Source organism: Octopus sinensis, linkage group LG9 (assembly GCF_006345805.1).
Source record: "Octopus sinensis linkage group LG9, ASM634580v1, whole genome shotgun sequence".
Lineage (NCBI taxonomy): Eukaryota > Metazoa > Mollusca > Cephalopoda > Octopoda > Octopodidae > Octopus > Octopus sinensis.
Genome location: NC_043005.1, coordinates 28,383,974 through 28,404,207, shown reverse-complemented (window position 1 = coordinate 28,404,207; position 20,234 = coordinate 28,383,974). Strand labels below are relative to the sequence as shown.

General features: G+C 36.0%; 1 protein-coding gene across 1 annotated transcript in view; it reads right to left on the bottom strand.

Annotated features, from left to right (window-relative positions):
• LOC115215599 overlaps positions 1–20,234 on the bottom strand; it is a 52,930-nt gene that overhangs the window by 3,330 nt on the left and 29,366 nt on the right. Inside the window, exons 12-21 of the mRNA XM_029784819.2 lie at positions 19,718–19,935; positions 15,950–16,089; positions 15,290–15,405; positions 13,559–13,594; positions 11,932–12,007; positions 9,936–10,098; positions 8,668–8,809; positions 7,788–7,931; positions 4,397–4,723; positions 1,338–2,861 (exon numbers count right to left, since the gene is read on the bottom strand). Of these exons, the coding sequence (XP_029640679.1) occupies positions 1,338–2,861; positions 4,397–4,723; positions 7,788–7,931; positions 8,668–8,809; positions 9,936–10,098; positions 11,932–12,007; positions 13,559–13,594; positions 15,290–15,405; positions 15,950–16,089; positions 19,718–19,935 (2,886 nt within the window). The remainder of the gene's footprint in view (positions 1–1,337; positions 2,862–4,396; positions 4,724–7,787; positions 7,932–8,667; positions 8,810–9,935; positions 10,099–11,931; positions 12,008–13,558; positions 13,595–15,289; positions 15,406–15,949; positions 16,090–19,717; positions 19,936–20,234) is intronic.

Genomic DNA, 20,234 nt, shown 5'->3' with positions numbered 1-20,234 from the left:
TGTTTTTATTCAGTTGTAGATACAATACTGTTTTGAAGATATTTCCACCCAGGCAGTACATCTGTTATTAGTCATGCAAACTTCTACAACTACATATTGCTGAGATGATTATTATTATTATTATTAGCATTATTATCATCATCATCATCATCATCATCATCATCATTATTATTATTATTATTATTATTATTATTATTATTATTATTATTATTATCATCATCATCATCATTAATGGCGGTGAGCTGGCAGAGTCGTTAGGACGCCGGGCAAAATGCTTAGCAGTATTTTGTCTGCTGTTACGTTCTGAGTTCAAATTCCGCCAAGGTCAACTTTGCCTTTCATTCTTTCGGGGTTGATTAAATAAGTACCAGTTGCATACTGGAGTCAATCTAATTGACTGACCCCCCTCAACATCCCCATCCCCCAAATTTCAGGCCTTTTACCTATAGTAGAAAGGATTGTTGTTGTTGTTGTTATTATTATTATTATTATTATTATTATTATTATTATTATTATTATTTACAGATGCCCTCATGTATACACCTGCTGTCATGTAAACACATACCCTCATACATAACTCATTTACACATCATCATTGTCATCATTTAATATCCACTTTTTCATTTTTGCATGAGTCTGACAAAATTTGTTGAGGCAAACTTTTTCTACAACTGGATGCTCTCCCTGTCACCATCCCTCACTTGTTTCCAGGTAAGTTAATATTTTCCATGGTCAGACATGTTTTCATGGAAGATTGGAAACGAACGACATACTTTTTACAACCATCACGTGATGTCAAGACATGGGTATGCATAAACACGTACACACACACACACATACACATTCATATACATTTTTAAAAGAGTTTTTTTTCGGTTTCCATCAATCAAATCTGCCCACAAGACTTTGGTTAACCTGGGGCTATGATAGAAGACACTTGCCCAAGGCACCAAGCAGTGGGATTGAACTCAAGACCACATGGTTGAAAAGCAAACGTCTTAACCACATAGCTGTGCCTGCAGCTATTGCACATACATGCATGCTCTTACCCATACATACATACATGCACTCACACATACATACACATATGCATGTACACACATGCATGCACTTATGTACATATGCACATTCATACATGCTCTCACACACACACAAAGACATATCATACATACACATGCTCATACACCACACTTGATACATACATGCAGATATGTGCATACTCTCTTGCAAACATACATTCACTTCCAGTAGCATGGCACACACCGAAGTAGATATCAGTTAATCTAAAAATCCTGCAAGTATCAAGAACATGTTCCTCAAAGAAGGAATCTACTTACCTTCAAAGTCACCAATGGTTTTTCATCAACTTCAATCTTAATTTCAACTTCAACACTCTTTGGAATGTCACATAATTTTGACTTGGAATGTAAACGGGGTTTGACAATTTTGCTAGATTCAACTCTGGAAATTCTTTGAACTCTTTCAAACAATTCAACAATAGTTTTCTTCAGCTGTTTCCTTTTCATGTCAGTATTCTGAGAGACAGTTGCATGCCAGTCACTTGAAGGCTCATTCAAAAGATAAAGGGAAATCTGTTGAAGTTTCACCAAAAATTCGTTCAATTCAATGTACAGTGGGAGTCCTCCATCTTCAGATAATCTCTGAAGGTTTGGTTCCTTCATTTCAACTAATTTAACACCAATGTCCAAAGTTTGATAGAGTTGTTGGAAAGCAGAAAGTATTCTTTCTGGTTTTTCTTCAATTATGTTTTCCCAACTGGCTCTCTTGAATCCCATGAAATCATGCAGAAGTCGGAGTACCATATACTTGAGATTAAGTGAGAAACAGCTTGCACTCAACTTAGCACATGTCATGTTGTAGTATCTTATTTCAGACAATAGTTTTTCATAGATAACAACATCTTGTTGGATATGCCAAGATTTCAACAGTATCTTCTGGAACTTGCAACCAACTGAGCACTGAGTTTCATTTAGAATTATGGTTGGATAGAATCTGAGGCGATAAATTTCAAGAAGTAAGAGTTCTGTTTCTTCTGAGTCAAAGTCAAAGAGTTTTGGTAATTCCTTCAGGAGCAGCTCTAATCTAAGAGAGATATTCCTACTGGTTTCATTGATGTTAGATGGATTCATTTCCAGATACAATTTTTCAACAAGCAATGCATTTCTATAGAGTTCTTTGCGTTCAACAGGAAGTTTTTTCAGAATAACTGGACTAACTGTTTGAATGTGTTGCTTAACTTTCTCTACAAAGATGCGTTGGAGAATTACCAGTTGTTTCCTAAGAACTTGCCGTTGTGAAGATTCTGAGGTATTTATGGTTACTGAAATAACCCTGAACATTTCTTCAACATGTTTTGATATTCTTGTCTGACGGGCAATTATTACATTGCGTTGATGGAAATATTTCACTGTCTGCAAGACATCCTGGGAAGTCAGTTTTAGAGATTCATTAATGTATTTGATCACTTTTACATTCAACTCTAAGACCTCAGTGACAAGTTTGGTGAAATTTTTCCTTACATTCAAAGATGAAATTGATCTTCTCTGGTCTTCAACTCTTTCATGAATTTCCAATTGCAATAACTCTAATTGTGTGTCTGTAACTGGATCAAGCAAAGTAACTTTGGGATCTTGTTTTGAAGAACTATATTGAGTAAAGGCATTCAATTCATCAGCCATCCTTGCCTGCCAATGTGGCACCAGATAAGGAAGCATTTTTATGTTCTGTACTGAAACATTTGCTAATTGTTCTTTAACTTGTTCCTGGTACTCTCTATCCCAAAGACATTCTACTGGAGAAGGTTTCCTCAATGGCACTTTTACGACAGCTTTCACTTGTTTCTGAAAAAAATAAATTAATTCATGGAGGGATAATCTACCATTTCTCATCACCCCTTGTATTACTTTCCAGCCCCCTACTATTTCTCTTATAAGAGAAGTCATGTCACTACTTTACTGCAAAAACCCCATTCTGCTCTGGCTTTTTCTCTCATACTGTGCCCCTAGAATAAAATTTCCCTTCCCACTTAGGATTTGTAGTCTTGCAAACTGCATGGCATCCTCACTAGAGGCAGTGGTATGGAAAATAACACTCAATACACACTATAAAATGGTTGACATTAGGAAGGATATCCAGCCAGAGAAATCATGTTAGACACTGGAGCACAATGCAGTCCTTGGGTCTATTAGATCCTGTCAACCCATCCAACCCATACCAGCATGGAATATGGACATCAAATGATGACGTGGGATTATCTGTCATTTAGAACAGGGTTTTTCAGAGTGAGTAACATCACTGCTTGGAAATGGTGAGAGTACATTTTAAGTGGAAAACACTGAGAAAAGCCCCACATTATGTTAAATATCTTTTATTGCCATATCCAACAATATCATACAGTCCAATCTTTTATTGTGAATATATGTTGTTACTGGTATAGAGTGGCATTTTAGATTAAATTTAGAGGAATTTTAGATTAAAAATGGTGTTGATCTGGGGAAAATGACTGAGAATCATTTATCTAAAACCTTTCAATGTTGAGGTTACAGTTTTTAAAAACTTTTTATCTTATTTATTTTGTTTTAAGATATTTTCGGGCATTTCATATACATTCACTGTATCTATGTTTGTATCAGAGTTCTTCATTTGATTCCTCTTTTTAAACAACTCTCTCTCTCCTTCCCCTCTTTCTCTCCCTCTCTTTCACTCTCTTTCTGCTTTGTTCCTTGTGCTCTTTGCCCTTATATTAACTATTTAATGCAATTTTGTTATATTTTTTGTTGCTTAAAATATTTCTGCTTAAATTTTTTTTCTTTTAATTTCTAATATATTTTTTATTTTATGCTGTTTTACTTCTTTCTGTCTTTTTTCTAGCCAGGCTAGAATAGGATTTATGAATTTGAAAATATAAGGTCACAAATCATGTCGCATAGTCAGCTGAAGACGATGTCTCCTGGGACTAAATTACAACAACATTTGTCCTAAACCAGGACTGCCATGTTATGTTGGCAAATAATCTTTACTACAAAGTACTGTTGCTGAATATCTCATGTGAGATTTAAAAATAGTAATTTTCTAACATTTACATACTTTTGTATTAGCAATTTCTGTTGATGGATTCACTTCCTGTCATTAAACATTCAACTGTGAAGTTAGGAGTGAAACCTGCGGTCAGCCAGGTAGACTGTGGAATGCAGAGTTATGTCTTTGCCATAAACAGAAGCACAACATTTTGACTCTAGTAGTAGTGGCAGGTTTAACCTATTGACAATGTGACCAGTAGATCAATATTTTTTATCTTAATGCCATTGGATCACTGTTGGATTCCACTAAACAATTGCACTCATCAAATGTTAATAAAAAGAGTAAAAAAGAATACCTTTTCAGCATCTTTTCGGGTTACTTCTACAAGTAAGTTAGCCTTCACTTGAGTTTCCTCAACTGCATAACAAACTGCTCCCTTTACATCAACATATTTTGTGTTATCTTCAGCCAAAACAGCCAAGTTTACAATTCTTCCGGTCATCGGACTTTCACAAGGTGTCATAGTGACAGTAGCTTTGACAAGTCTCTTAACATCTGAAGTCTCAACAAACATTCGCTGATGATGGACACCATAGATCAAAGAAATGATTGCACTGAGAGGTTGTTTCCAGGTTTCTGGGATAATTCCACCAATGTTTACTGGACCAAGAGCCAGGGCATACTGAAACGATTGGAAAAGTAAATAAAAAAACATAGTGTAAGAGCAGCGTAGCTGTGATTTAATTTGGTTGCTTCCCAACCACATGGTTCAGGGTTCAGTCCCACTGCATGGCACCTTGGGCAAGTGTCTTCTACTATAGCCTCAGGCCAACCAAAGCCTTGTGAGTGGATTTGGTAGTCAGAAACTGAAGGAAGCCCATCATATATATATATATATATATATATATATAATATATATATATATATATATATATAATATATATATATATATATATGTATGTATATATTTACGTGTGTGTCTCTGCTTGCCCCCCCCCCACGATCACTTGTCAACCGATGTTGGTGTGTTTATGTCTCCATAACTTAGCGTTTCGGCAAAAGAGACTTACAAAGAATGTCCTGCGGTTGATTTGTTTGACTAAAGGTGGTGCTCCAGCATGGCTAGTCAGATGACTGAAACAAGTAAATGACTAGATGACTGGATAATGAAAATGCATAATTTGCTGTATTAGACATCAATTATGTAAGAGTCATATCAGGAAAATTACCCCCCCTTCCTCCATAGGACAATTCCCCCCAACGACAATTAACCCCTAGGACAATTATCCCTCTTGGTTAATTACCCCCTCTCCAATGTATCAAGAAGTTTTAAATCATCCTCTGTTGTCCTTGGGGCTTATTGTAAATGTCCTAGACTTGTTGGAATATTTGTTGTTATTTTACTGGGCATTGATTGGGTAAGTTATGTGTTCAATAGGTTCTGTGGCATTATTGAGTATGCTCTAACCACATAGCCTAGTGTTTAGAGCAGCGGACTTGCAGTCAAGGTATTGCAAGTTCGAATCTCAGACTGGGCGATGTGTGTGTTTATGAGCGAAACACCTAAGCTCCACGTGAAAAGAAGGTGGCAAGCTGGCAGAGTGGTTAGCACGCCAGGCGAAATGCTTAGCGGTATTTCGTTTGTCGCTACATTCTGAGTTCAAATTCCGCCAAGGTCGACTTTGCCTTTCATCCTTTCAGAGTCGATTAAATAAGTACCAGTTATGCACTGGGGTAGATGTAATCAACTTAGTCCTTTTGTCTGTCATTGTTTGTCCCCTCTATGTTTAGCCCCTTGTGGGCAATAAATAGTATGAGTATGATTCTGACAAGAGCTCCTCAAGATTTTCTAACTATTGCTCCTTTCCCCTTATAGCACTTTTCCTCTGCATCCTTGCTAAAATTCAACATAATTAAATACATCATAAAAATTGCTACAAGCAGGCTAATCACTATTAAATGACAACTTGGAATGTCAAAATAATATTTCAGCTGTTGACATAACCAGACAATCTGACGGAATCATTAATATACCTGTCAAAATGCTTGGTGGCATTTCATCTGTCTTTACGTTCTGAGTTCAAATGCCATCAAGATTGACTTTGCCTTTTATCCTTTTGGGGTCGATAAAATAAGTACCAGTTAAACACTGGGATCAATGTAATCAACTTACCCCTTCTCCTGAAATTGCTGGCTTTGTGCCAAAATTTGAAGCTGACAGTAACAGATGATTTACTTACAGGATAAAATCTGAAACTTCAAAGCCATACCAGTCATTCCTACTACTACCTGTTTCATCCTCAGTACCCATCTAAATTTTTCCACTGCCACCCCACCCCCACCTCAAGCCATTCTCCTTGAGAGGCGGTGCTGTAAAATATGTGTTTTATAGATTGTCTCATAGTTTTAGGTGGTGATTATGTAGAGTATAAGATGTACTATGTTATTGCATGTATTGAGTACATCGTTCAAAGAGTGCATTGTTCAAAGTTGTGCCATTGAAATTTTGTATAGGTCCTCAAGCAAATCAGTGCACTGGACCCTATATTTTTTATTGACAGCAAGTTACAACATTCATGGATCATATTTGAGCCCCTAGAACAGTGATTCCCAACATGGGGTAGATGCCTCACCAGTGGGGACTGGGAAAATTGTGGTGAGGCGTGATACTGTAGATGCCAGGCACAAGATTCTTATTAAAGTGATTCACTTTTTACTTAATCAATAATGTACTTCTTTTTGTACTCAATACTTAATAAAAGAGTCACCAGTAGATTCTTTTGTATTAAATAATTGTGATAAAATATTAAAAATAAAGTTTTTTTTTTCCAACTACCTAGGAGGCATAGATTTTTCTGGAAAGTTATAGTGAGGCCTGGGGAAAAATAGGTTGGGAAACACTGCCCTAGACCCATGAGGCCAGCTGCTCAGTATGCTTATGCCTTAAGATGGAACTGGATGTAGTTGGTGTGTAGCAAGTTTTTGTTTCTTTTCTTCTTTGTTTTTGGAGAGTTTTGAGCCCTAGTATGATTTATATGTTTCTGATTATTATTTTTTGTTATATCAAGTGCCCTATTATTTAATATTTCCAATGACTTTGGCCATGTTTTTCAGCCTCCAACAATAATAACTCTTTGCTAGAGTGGGCCATGGTGCCCCACATATAACTAAAAGACTTCACTGGGTGGTGCTATAAAGTTAGACATGGGCTGGGCCTATACTGGCTGAAACCTGTCTAAGTTATCTAAGTTATATCTCTGTTACTAATGAACATGATTATAAAATCAAAAAATAGCACAGCACCCATGTCTTTTGAAAACACTTTTTTATGCTCAGAATTGTTTAAGCATGGAATAAACTACTCACATCAGTTTAGCTGTCAGGACACTAACACATCCTTCAACAATTCCATGCTTCTCAAAAATGCCAACCCCACTCTTGACATACCTATGCACCCTTTCCTTTCTGTGGCTCTTTTACTGTTCACTTTTCATTGTCTTTTATCCTATGTACTATGCATATATTTCTGGCTTTCATTGCTGTTTTCTGTTGTTTTCTGTCCCCATTTTTATTCTTCTATGAATTGTAGTAAACCTGTGCACTGCATGCAATATGCTCATTATTGTATTTCACTTATAGAACTTCAAGCCATGACAAATACATTCTCAACAGATTCTTCATTTCAAAAGTGTTAGTTTTTGGATGTAAATGTGAAAATGGCATGAAAATTGTTCTCCTGTACTCACTGCAAGGATTCTTGAGTCTGGTTGTACAAAGTCATCCTCAATCAGTCTTGGAATAAAACCTTCAATCAACTTCTGCATGGGTTCAAATTCAACAAAGTTGAAGAAACTCTTGTAGACATCCAAAGTTGGGGTTTTGCCCTTCTCCTGCAATAATAACATTAAGATTATAATGATGATGATGATAACAATAATTCATAAAAAGAATTCTAAGAATGTATCCCTTAAAATATATATAATTACATTTATGGGAGATGTATAAATATAATATAGAATATATACATGCATGTTATACATAAATACGGTATTGTATATATATGTATATTTATATATATATAAGAGATATATAAAAATCTATACTCTTTTATTGATTTCAGTCACTGAACTGTGGCCATGCTGGAGCACCACTTTGAAGAACTTAATCATGACTTATGTATTTAGTCGTGACTTAGGTATTTATTTAATCTGTTATTTATTGTATAGTTTTGCTTTTTTCTTTTTCAAAACTATAATAGAAGTGACAAAGCAGCATATTTAGCTTTTATGAGTTCAATAAAGTGCAAGGAATATTAATTCAGTATATGGGGATTGGACAATAAGTGCAAGCTAGTGTCAATGGTGGTTCCAGAAATTCTGAGTCAAAAACTACAGCCTAGAAGACAATCCTTGTTCTGGAAGATCTGTAGAGCTCAACAAGGATGTCCTGCAAACCCTGGTGGCCCATCACAGGTTTAACTATTCACAGCTGAGTAGAGAAGAACTATGTAAAAAGAACATATTGCCCACTCCAAGAATCAAAACCACAATCTTACAGTTTTGAGTACAACACCCTAACCATTTCACATGAAGGAAATGGGAGCATAAACGATACAAAGATAATTACCACAGTTAAAAGAACAGATTTGTCTTTCAGGTTGATCTTCAGAGTTCCTGGTGCAGATAATTTAGTTTCTTCATAAAGTCCAACTCCTGGTTTCATGTATTCACCATCCAAGTAAGCTCTGGATTCCCAATAAGAGAACCACCTTGAAATAGAGAAAAGAAAGTAGAAAATTAATTGCAAGGAGAGATGGGTAGTTTTCCTCTGCCTGGTGGCTGTGGTAAAAGACATATGAATTTGCCCATCCCTCTCGAAAATTGTTGACCTGGTGCCAAAATTTCAAAGAATTGTTATTATAATTAAGGTGGCAAGTTGGCAGAATAGTTAGGGCACTAGACAAAATGCTTAGCAGTATTTTGCCCATCGCTAAGTTCTGCGTTCAATTTCTCTTGTTTTGTGTAGGATAATAATAATAATAATAATAATAATAATAATAATAATATAATAATAATAATAATAATAATAATAATAATAATAATAATAATAATAATTATCATTATCATTATCATTATTATTATTATCATTATTATTATTATTATTTTATCACAGTTTTTTTTGGAACTCCTAGAGTCTTGCATTCATAGTGGGCTTACTACCAGCAGCATACGGTACCATGCTATCCATTCTTTTCAGCTATCTAATACTTTCTTGATTATTCTGGCCGTGCCAAGGAGGCAAAACTTTTGTAAAAGTTCTACTGGGTACTCTATTCCAATTTCCTTTATATTTCTCTTAATGCCTTCTGATACTGTTCCCAGGGACCCAACAATAATTGGCACTATCTTCACTTTCTTCATTTTCCATAGCTGGGCTATTTCCTACTTAAGAGGGTTGTATTTGTCTATTATTATTATTATCATCATCATCATTATTATTATTATTATTATTATTATTATTATTATATTATTATTATTATTATTATTATTATTATTATTATTATTATTATTATTATTATTATTATTATTAATGTGGCAAGCTGGCAGAATTGTAAACTCAGACAAATTGCTTAGAAATATTTTGTTTGTCTTTACGTTCTGAGTTCAGATTCTGCTGAGGTTGTCTTTTCCTTTCATTTTTTCAGGGGTCAATAATATAAATAGCAGATGAACACTGGGGTATATTGATGTAATTGACAAACTTCCACCCCTGAAATTGCTGGCCTTGTGCCAAAATTTGAAATCATCATCATCATCATCATCATCATCATCATCATCATCATCATCATCATTAATTTCAATTGAATAAACAGTTTAAAACGCTGATGGCCTCACCTTGGGTTGGTCAACACTATGTCATTTCCTTCGACAGTGTACTGCAGTTTAGGGACGTAGACCTGAGATTGTTCTGCATGTAAAAGAGCACCAATGAAGGTGGGAACCTTTACTTCTTCAGATGAAACAATAACTTCAGCCATGTCCTGTAACTTTCTCAAGCCTGAAAGAGAGAGAGAAAAAAAAAGAACAAAATATTAATATTTAAGGAACCTGCCAGCCTCGTCTGGCACCTGTGTCGGTGGCACATAAAAAACACCATCCGAGCATGGCCGTTCGCCAGCCTCGTCTGGCACCTGTGTCGGTGGCACATAAAATCACCCACTACACTCTCGGAGTGGTTGGCGTTAGGAAGGGCATCCAGCTGTAGAAACACTGCCAGATCTGACTGGCCTGGTGCAGCCTTCGGGCTCCCCAGACTCCAGTTGAACCGTCCAACCCATGCTAGCATGGAAAGCAGACGTTAAATGAGGATGATGAAATGGAAAAGGGAACACCACTTTGAAGAGTTTAATTAATCAAATTGTCCCCAGTATTTAAGCTTGGCATTTATTCAGTTGGTCTCTTAGGCCAAGCTAGTCGTCAGGCTGTAGGAGACAAACACACTAACACACACACACACACACATACCACCACCACTACCACCACCGCCATCATCATCATCATCATCATCATCATCAATATCAACAACATTGTTTTAATGTTCACTTTTCCATATTTCCATGGATCAAACAGAGTATTTGTTGAGGCAGATTTTCCACAGTTGGATGCTGTTCCAGTCACCAATCCTCACTTGTCTCTAAGCAAGCTATTTCCTCATTTCAGACATGTTTTCAGGGATGGCTGGATATGAAGAATACGACTTATATGATGGTGATCCTTGTTTTACATCCTCTGTGGGATATCATGATAGGAGACACCCCACCCCCCACACACACATTCATATTTAATGAGTTTCTATCCCCCAAATTCATTCACAAGGCTACAGTAGAGGACACTTGCTAAAGGTGCCATGCAATGAGACTGAACTGGCATCCACATGGTTGGGAAACAAATTTACTAACCACACAAGCATACCGCAACCCACAGATATAGGAACAATGCTATTGTTAATTAACATGTCTCTCACAACTTAACCTTTTGTTACCATATTTCTGTTGAGATGCTTTGTGTTTCTTTTAATTATTTTAAATGTAACAAAGAATTTAATAAAATAACTTAGTTGTCACTAAGCTAGTGTTAGGAACATAAATTGTGACTAAGGTTTGGTGGAAGATTTTAATTCAGAACTTTTGTAAACAAGATATTTGTAATATAGAGCCAGAGGCAGTTTCAGCCAGGTTGGTATCAAAAGGGTTAAGAATTGTTTCTCTATTATGTATTTTAACCGTTTTGTTACCATATTTCTGATGGGATGCTCTGTGCTTCTGTCAATTAATTTTAAATATAACAAAGAATTTAGTAAAATAACTTAGTTGTCACTAAGCTAGTGTTAGGAACATAAATTATGACTAAAGTGTGATGGAAGATTTTAATTCAGAACTTTTGAAAAATAAGACATTTGTAATACAGAGCCAGAGGTAGTTTCAGCTGGGTTGGTATCAAAATGGTAAAGCCTTTTACTGTAGAACTCAGACATATCATTTCAAAATTTCATCACCTTTAACTTCAGAAAGCAGTTTTGTATACCAACCTACCTTTTGTTGGGGAATGTCATGTTTGAAACTATTTTTTGTTGAGATATATTAAGTTTACTGAGGCAATGTGTCTTGCAGAAAATACGAATTCCATTTTTTCTTAGATATTTAACATCTTTACTAGAATAACCATGAAATTTTGTTTCACAGAGTGTTAATTGGTATTTTATTTAATCAGCCTTGAAATAAATTCGAACATGGAATATAAAGGGAAGTAATTCTATATCACAAGACACCCCTACTATTATCAACCTCATCAGTAAAACCTTGTGTTTACCAAAAATGTATTCATTACTCACTTTGTACAGATTCTTTGTCCAAGGAGAAGACAATTCCAGTATCCTTCAACAGCCACAATGTTGTTTGTTCCAAAACCTGAAGAAAATGAAAGAAAACATGAATTCATCAGAATATTTAAATAAATAGAAAATAATTTCTAATTACAATTAATTTCTTTTAATGACTACAACCGTGTGGCCTAAAAAACCCCCTCTAAATGATCATGAGCTAGTAAAGGAGTTATTGAAAGGTTGATTAATCTGCTAGAAATAACAGCCAAATTTTCCTCAAATAACATTGTACACCTAAAAAAAAACACATCAGATAATGTAGTACCAGATTCACAGAAAGACATGATGGTCACTAAGCACATTTAATCAAAGGTCCAATCAACCAATGGATGAACGATAGCAACAGCAACAAGAGCTACCTCAGGTGGAGATAGATAATGGTTTCTGATTTTGACACAAAGCCAGCAATTTTAAGGGGAGGAACTTAGTTTGGATCACGGAGTTTTTAATACACTGGAAGCAGATGAAGTATCCTTTATTCAACAAAATGTCTTCCCCCCCCACCTACCTTACTGCTTACATCAGTTCCCTTTGGGTTTTGCTAGATCTATAACAGATGTCAAGAAACTTGTAATTTGTCTGAACTATTGTCTTAGAGATTATCAATATTTTAGAGATTTGCAAGTCGCAAGACAATATCACTAGTGCTGGTACCATGGAAAAAGGCACCCAGGGCACTCTGTAAAGTAGTGGGCACTAGGAAAGCCATCAAGCTGTAGAAACCATTGAAGATATTGAAGTAAGGCACAGTTCTGCAACTAGTCAGATCCTTATACAATTCTATATTTAAGAGATGAGGAATTATGCACATTATTTACATGCCCATGGGCACATGGTGTAGTGGTTAAGCGCGCGAGCTACTAAACCCACGATTCCGAGTTCAATTCCAGGCTGTGACCTGAATAATAATAATAATAATAATAATAATAATAATAATAATTACATCAAAAAATACCTTAGGAAGTTCAAGATTTCCCCAAGACACCTGATGAAGGCTGGAAGGTATATCAGCAACAAACAAGATGAGGATAAATATCCATCAAATGTAAATAATGCTGTCAGATCCTATCAAACAAGTCAGCCCATGTCAGTATGGACGAGAGATATTAAATAGTCCTTTCTACTCTAGGTACAAGGCCTGAAATTTCATGGGCGGTGGGGGCAGTCGATTAGATCAACCCCTGTATGCCACTGGTATTTAATTTATTGACCCTGAAAGGATGAAAGGCAAAGTTGGTGGAATTTGAACTCAGAACATGAGAGATAGACGAAATACCGCTAAGCATTTTGCCCGGCGTGCTAACAATTCTGCCTGTTCGTCACCTTGAGAGATATTAAATAATGATGATGAAGAGGACAATGATGATGATGACGATGATGATGATGATGACGAGGACGACAATGATGATGACATAATTTTGGTGTAAAATGGATCCAGAGAGACTTGAGATTCAATTTAAAAGAAAAAAGATTGTAGCCTTGAACTGGTTTCAGCTAGTGTGTGTGTGGTCACGCTGGAGCTGTGCAGTTCAAGGAATGAAAAAAAGAGAAAGAAAAGAATTTAAAAACAACTTACTTGTCTAAGGGATTGAGTGAAGAGTTGAAGTTGAATCTAACAAAGAAAGATTGAAATAATTAGTTTGTTAATTACAACGAAAGGAGTGGAAAATATTGTAAATACAATACATACACATATATATTTATATGTTTATATTCAAACACACACATACACGCACACACAGACACACACGCACATGTACACATGCTTATACAAATGCACACTCATACATATACTTACGTACAACACACACATATGTACAAATATTTATTCTTTTATTTGTTTCAGTCATTGACTGCAGCCATGCTGGAGCACCACCTTTAGTCAAACAAACTGATCCCAGGACTTATTCTTTGTAAGCCTGGTACTTATTTTATCATTCTCTCTTGCCAAATCACTAAGTTATGGGGATGTAAACACACCAACATCAGTTGTCAAGTGATGGAACAAACACAGACACAAAGACACACAAATATAAACACACACACACACACACACATATATACACAACAGGCTTCTTTCAGTTTCTGTCTACCAAATCCATCAACAAGGCTTTGGTTGGCCTGAGGCTGTAGTAAAAGACACTTGCCCAAGGTGCCACACAGTGGGACTGAACCCAGAATCATGTGGTTGGGAAGCAAGCTTCTTACCACACAGCCACCTCTCTCTCTCTCTCTCTGTATATATGTATATATATATATACACACATACACACACACACATATATATTATATACATATATATATATCGTTAGTAAATCTAAATCCCAAAGATAAGCACACTTTAAGTTATAGATCAGTAGAGTAATTAGATAAAGTTAATTATGGCTAGTCTATGGATTTACCCAGGGTTTCACATGCATAAAGTGCTTAGCTTTATGACAGTTCTTCAGACCCTAATGGCTAAGCACTTTACGGACGTGAAACCCAGGTTAACCCCATAGACTGGTCATAACTAACTTTATCTGATTAGGTGTGTGTGTGTGTGTGTGTATGCATGTATGTATGTATGTATATGTATGTATGTATGTATATATATATATGTATGTATGTAAGTATGTATGTATGTATATTTATATATATATATATATATATATATATATATATATATATATATATATAGCAAAAGGTCTTTCCGCATCTGAATGCTGCTTTTGTGACTCCAGATGTCTAATTCCAGCCTAATCAAGCTTTATGTACATCAGCACAATTGTAATATTTGCTGTTCTTATAAATATGAACCACAATTTTTATTGGATTGTAAAAGATGAATTTGGTATTCAAAGCTGACAATACACAATGACACAGAAATGCCAGCCTCTTGACATATTGCATAAAAGCCACTTCACTCTCTGCTACAACTCCAGTCAGTCAATGGACTTTTTTCTTTGTCTCATGTGTTACTTGATGACCTCACTAATGCTAGTGTCATGGAAAAAAAAATGAACATTCAGTATAGTTGGTGTTAGGAAGGACATTCAGCCATAGAAAAGCTGCCATGGCAAACTTTGGAGTTTGGTGTAGTGCTCTGATACATTGGATCCTGTCAAACCATTTAACTTCCTGGCAGCATGGAAGATGGACATTAAATAGCGAGGATGATTTAATTCCAACAATTTCAACTTCAGAATCAGAGATTTATTAAAGAACCAGATTAAATAAGAAATTTAGCTGTGGGCAAAGTCAAATCATTGGTGGTGGGGATAAAAAAAAAATACATTAAAAAAAATGGATACCAAAAAATTCTTACTTCATAATCATGGTAGTCCAGTTTTGAAGCGAGTCTACCTCTCAAGATGAGGGTGTATACGGAACTGTTTACTGGAAGGAGTTGGATATCAACAGCAATACTTTCCTGGAGAGATTCTGAAACCAAAAGATAGAGAAGGATTTGATTAGAAGAAAGAGGGAGAGAGACAGAGTCTGAGAGAATGAGTGTAATTGGGAACTCAGCAAGAGAAACTGAATGTATTTTGGCTGGGAAAATCAACTGAACAAAACAACCTCAAAATTGATTAAAAACTACTTATATGACTCTGCCGTGATGTTATGTAGAGTGATATGTACAGAAACAAGCAGTGGTAATTACCATAAAATAACAATCCCTTGAAAAGGGCTGCATTACCTTCTGCATTGTGTTAGGATTATTGAAGAAGGATTGTGCATTGGGATATGTTTAGATTTTGCAGAACTGGGAGTTGGTCCAAGAAATATATTCAGAATTACAATCAGAAATATGATGAAGTTGTACTCGGAGTTGATATTCAGTATTGTAGTAGAAGCTGGATGGAGTATGAGTGGTAAAGTGTAAATCATATTCAGAATCACTGATGAAGAGGATGTGAAAGATAAAAAAGGGAGGTGTGGTGAGAGATGAAATGTGGGTTGTGGTGGGAGAAATAGAACTTACCTAAGTGTTTTGAGATATGGACGGGATACAATACTCGTTCTTTTATCAGTTCATAGATATCCATCACACCTTTCTGGCTCTCAAAGCATGGAGATGACCAAACTGGCCATACAGCCATGGCTTTGCGTGCCTTCACAGTCCTTTAAAAAAAAAACAGGGGTACTTAGTTTCAGCATAAAACACAAGGAATGATTATGTTTGTTCCACTGTTAAAAAGAATTTACTTCATATCTCTTGAAGTTTCTAGATTGTTATAATGTAAACATCTAAGAATTCTCACTGTTAAGAACAAAGCTTCTAACATGGATGAAGAAAATTCAAAGTGTTGCTTTGGTAAAATGGTTAAAATGTCTGTCATGTTTATAGAAGATGAGGGTTTGAGCCTATCCAAAGGGCTTTTTAAACCATTATGTTACACTCTATTATATATATATATATATATATGCGTGTGTGTGTGTGTGTGTGTGGAGGCGCAATGGCCCAGTGGTTAGGGCAGCGGACTCGCGGTTGTAGGATCGTGGTTTCAATTCCCAGACTGGGCCTTGTGAGTGTTTATTGAGCGAAAACACCTGAAAGCTCCACGAGGCTCTGGCAGTGGGTGGTGGAGATCCCTGCTGTACTCTTTCGCCACAACTTTCTCTCCCTCTTTCTTCTGTTGACCAGCTCGCTTAGCCAGCGGGGTGGTGTCATTTGAAGGCTAAAACAATGCGAAGCGCATTGTGACCAGCAATGTGCAGCAACATCTGATAGCCTGGTCGGTCATGGTGATATATATATATATATATATATATATATATGTATATATGTATATATATATATATATATATATTATATATATATATATATATATATATATATATATATACATACATGCATATATATATATATATATATGGGGAAATAAGAAGAAAAAGGTGAAAATGCACTTTGGATATCAAAAAAATAAAGGCTTTTTAATGAAAAGTAATGAAAAAAATATATACAATTAGATGAACTGAGGTAGAATTAAGAGGAATAAAAGTCATTATTTTGAATCGTTAAAGAGATTCAAAGTCATACCGGTATCGTCAAACATTGTTCAATATTGTTTTTTTTAGAAAAGCATAAATCCAGAGAAGCACACACTAAGAAGCAGAGCAACCTATATTAATTACTGGTGAAGGCCGGTTTATAGGGGTACCCTGTATTGTGCTCCTTCAGCAATGCCATCTATTGGCTATGAGGGTAAAAGATAGGGGGTTATCTCCCACTCCCATCAGCAATCAGTTTCCAGCTGTGGTGTAATTATCGCTAATACTGCTGTTATCATTATTATACAGTTCCCAAAATGCTAACAGGAACGCTATATATACACAAGAGTTAAGAAATGGAGTAGATAAGAACCAGTTTAGATATGTTTCATAGCAAACGGAACCTTGGAAGTGGTAAATATCCAAGTGAGGTGTATACTGCCTGCTACTCTTTAGGCCAAGGATATTTTGATTAATGAACTTTTTTCAGTTCATCATACTTCAATGCAAAAAGAATCCACAACCTTCCGTTTCAATAAACTACTATTGTCCCTGAAAGCTATTTTTTATATTTACTATAGATTACAGATTACTTGAAGCTTTCTTCTTACACCTTGATCCCTGGATCTTATATATATATATATATATATGTATATATATATATATTAAATTAGAGATAAAACCACTATTAGGCAAATATACTGTAAAATTAGATTTAATCCTAAATCTAATTTTTCCCTGTAAGTTTGGATTTACTCCCTAATATTATTATTATTATTATTCAGTAGTTTTATTTTTTATAGCGTGCTTTCACTTCACTACTGAGCGCAGCTCTGTGTGCCTTGGGTATGTGCTGTGATTTGTTGTGATGCTCTGATGGTTATTGTATGGAAAGTGTTCTGCGTAGGATGTGTGCAGTCCCTAGTCGTGCAATTTTCTGTATGTTATATGTGTTTGTAAGTCCTGGTGTTTTTGTTATGTATTTGTCTGAATATTTTTTTATCATGCCTAATGCACCTACTATGATAGGAATTGTTTCTGTTTTTAGATTCCACATTCTGGTTACCTCTATTTCCAGGTCTTTGTATTTTGAAAGTTTCTCCATTTCTTTTAGAGACACGTTGTCATCTGCCAGTATTGATACGTCAATTAGAAAGCATTTTCTTCATGATCTCTGACAACTATATCTGGTCTGTTGGCCTTAATTTCTCTATCTGTGTGTATCGGCATATCCCAGAGTATGGTTGCTTTCTCGTTTTCTGTGACCTTTTCTGGTGTGTGCCTATACCATCTTTTTTCTGTTGTTATTTCATAATGTTGGCATAGCTTCCAGTGTATGTAGGTTCCAACTCTGTCATGTCTGTGAATATATTCCTTCTTAGCCAGGACTGGGCAGCCAGAGATAATATGATTTATTGTTTCTTGTCCATCTCCATTACAGCTGAGGACAATGAAGCAACATGCAGTAAAGTTCCTTGCTCAAGAATACAATGCACTGTCCACTCCAGAAATCGAACCCCCAACCCTATGATCATGAGCCAAACATCCTGACCCCTAGGCCACATACCTTCACTTCTGATATACAGCTATTGTAGGCAATAACTGAGTGTTCGACAACTTTTTGCTGAACAGCCTGCACAGGTGATTCATTTATAGGGGACCAAATATTTGTGCTGTATGTTAACTCACTCCCTCAATCATGGACATGGAAGCACTCCGTCGGTTACAACGACGAGGGTTCCGGTTGATCCGAATCAATGGAACAGCCTGCTCGTGAAATTAACGTGTAAGTAGCTGAGCACTCCACAGACACGTGTACCCTTAACGTAGTTCTCGGGGATATTCAGCGTGACACAGAGAGTGACAAGGCCGGCCCTTTGAAATACAGGTACAACAGAAACAGGAAGTAAGAGTGAGAGAAAGTTGTGGTGAAAGAGTACAGCAGGGATCACCACCATCCCCTGCCGGAGCCTCGTGGAGCTTTAGGTGTTTTCGCTCAATAAACACTCACAATGCCCGGTCTGGGAATCGAAACCGCGATCCTATGACCGCGAGTCCACTGCCCTAACCACTGGGCCATTGTGCCTCCACTCCCTCAATCAAACTGACATTGACAGAACAGGTGTACAGGTGTACAGGTGTGCCATATGTCAGATGTCAAAATGATCTCAGAGCAATGTGAAATGAAGTGTTTTGTGCAAGAACACAACACACCACTGGTCTGGGAATTGAAGACACAATCTTGTGGTCCTGAGTGCAAGGCTCTAACCACTTGACCATGCCCCTCCACATATGTATGTATGTATGTATGTATGTATTAAAATAATAATAATGATAATAATAATAATAATAATAATAATAATAATAATAATAATAACAACAACAATAATAATAATAATAATAATAATAAAGGCCTGTAATATGCAGGAGACTGTCATTTCCACAGATGGAGGAAGCAGGTTAAGGAGGGGGTCGACACTTTTAAGAAGGCATGTATTCTGCATGAAGAACTTAAGGGTGCTGCTCAAAAGCGCACTGCTGGTGTAGTGAATGGGGAAAGCTTGGTTTGTAATGTTTGCAGTCATGTATGCTTGTCAAGAGCAGGGCTCATTAGCCACCAATGGAGCCACAAATGCAAAATATAAGTTAGTCCTAGAGCACACAATGTTCCTAAAGGTCAGCGATGGTCTTCCTCAGTCACGAGTGGACGGCTATCATGTATGTATGTTTGTGTCTATGCATAAATTCAAATACTTACCACAATTTGATGGGTTCGTATTCAGATTCAGCCAGTTGTCTGATGTAAGTATGAGCCCATTTAGCAACATAGCAGTTTGGTTCATAACGGATTGAAGAAACTAACAATTGCCAGATATCATCATTCAAAGAGTTTACAATCAAAGCTTTGAGCAATCTTATACGGAGAACTTGAGGGGTTTGGACACTCATGTACAAACGAATCAATTCAGAGTTTTTCTGTCCAAGGAGAAAGAAAATTAAAATAATAATAATAATAATAATAATAATAATAATAATAATAATAATAATAATAATAATAATAATAATAATAATAATAATAATAATAATAATGACAACAACAACAACAAGAATAATAATAATAACGTAGCAACAGGCAAAATGTTGTGATGGGCAAAATACCACTAGGCATTTTGCCCGGTGTGCTAACGATTCAGCCAGCTTGCCGCCTTATGCTACCTCACCACTTTAATAATAATAATAATAATAATAATAATAATAATAATAATAATAATAAT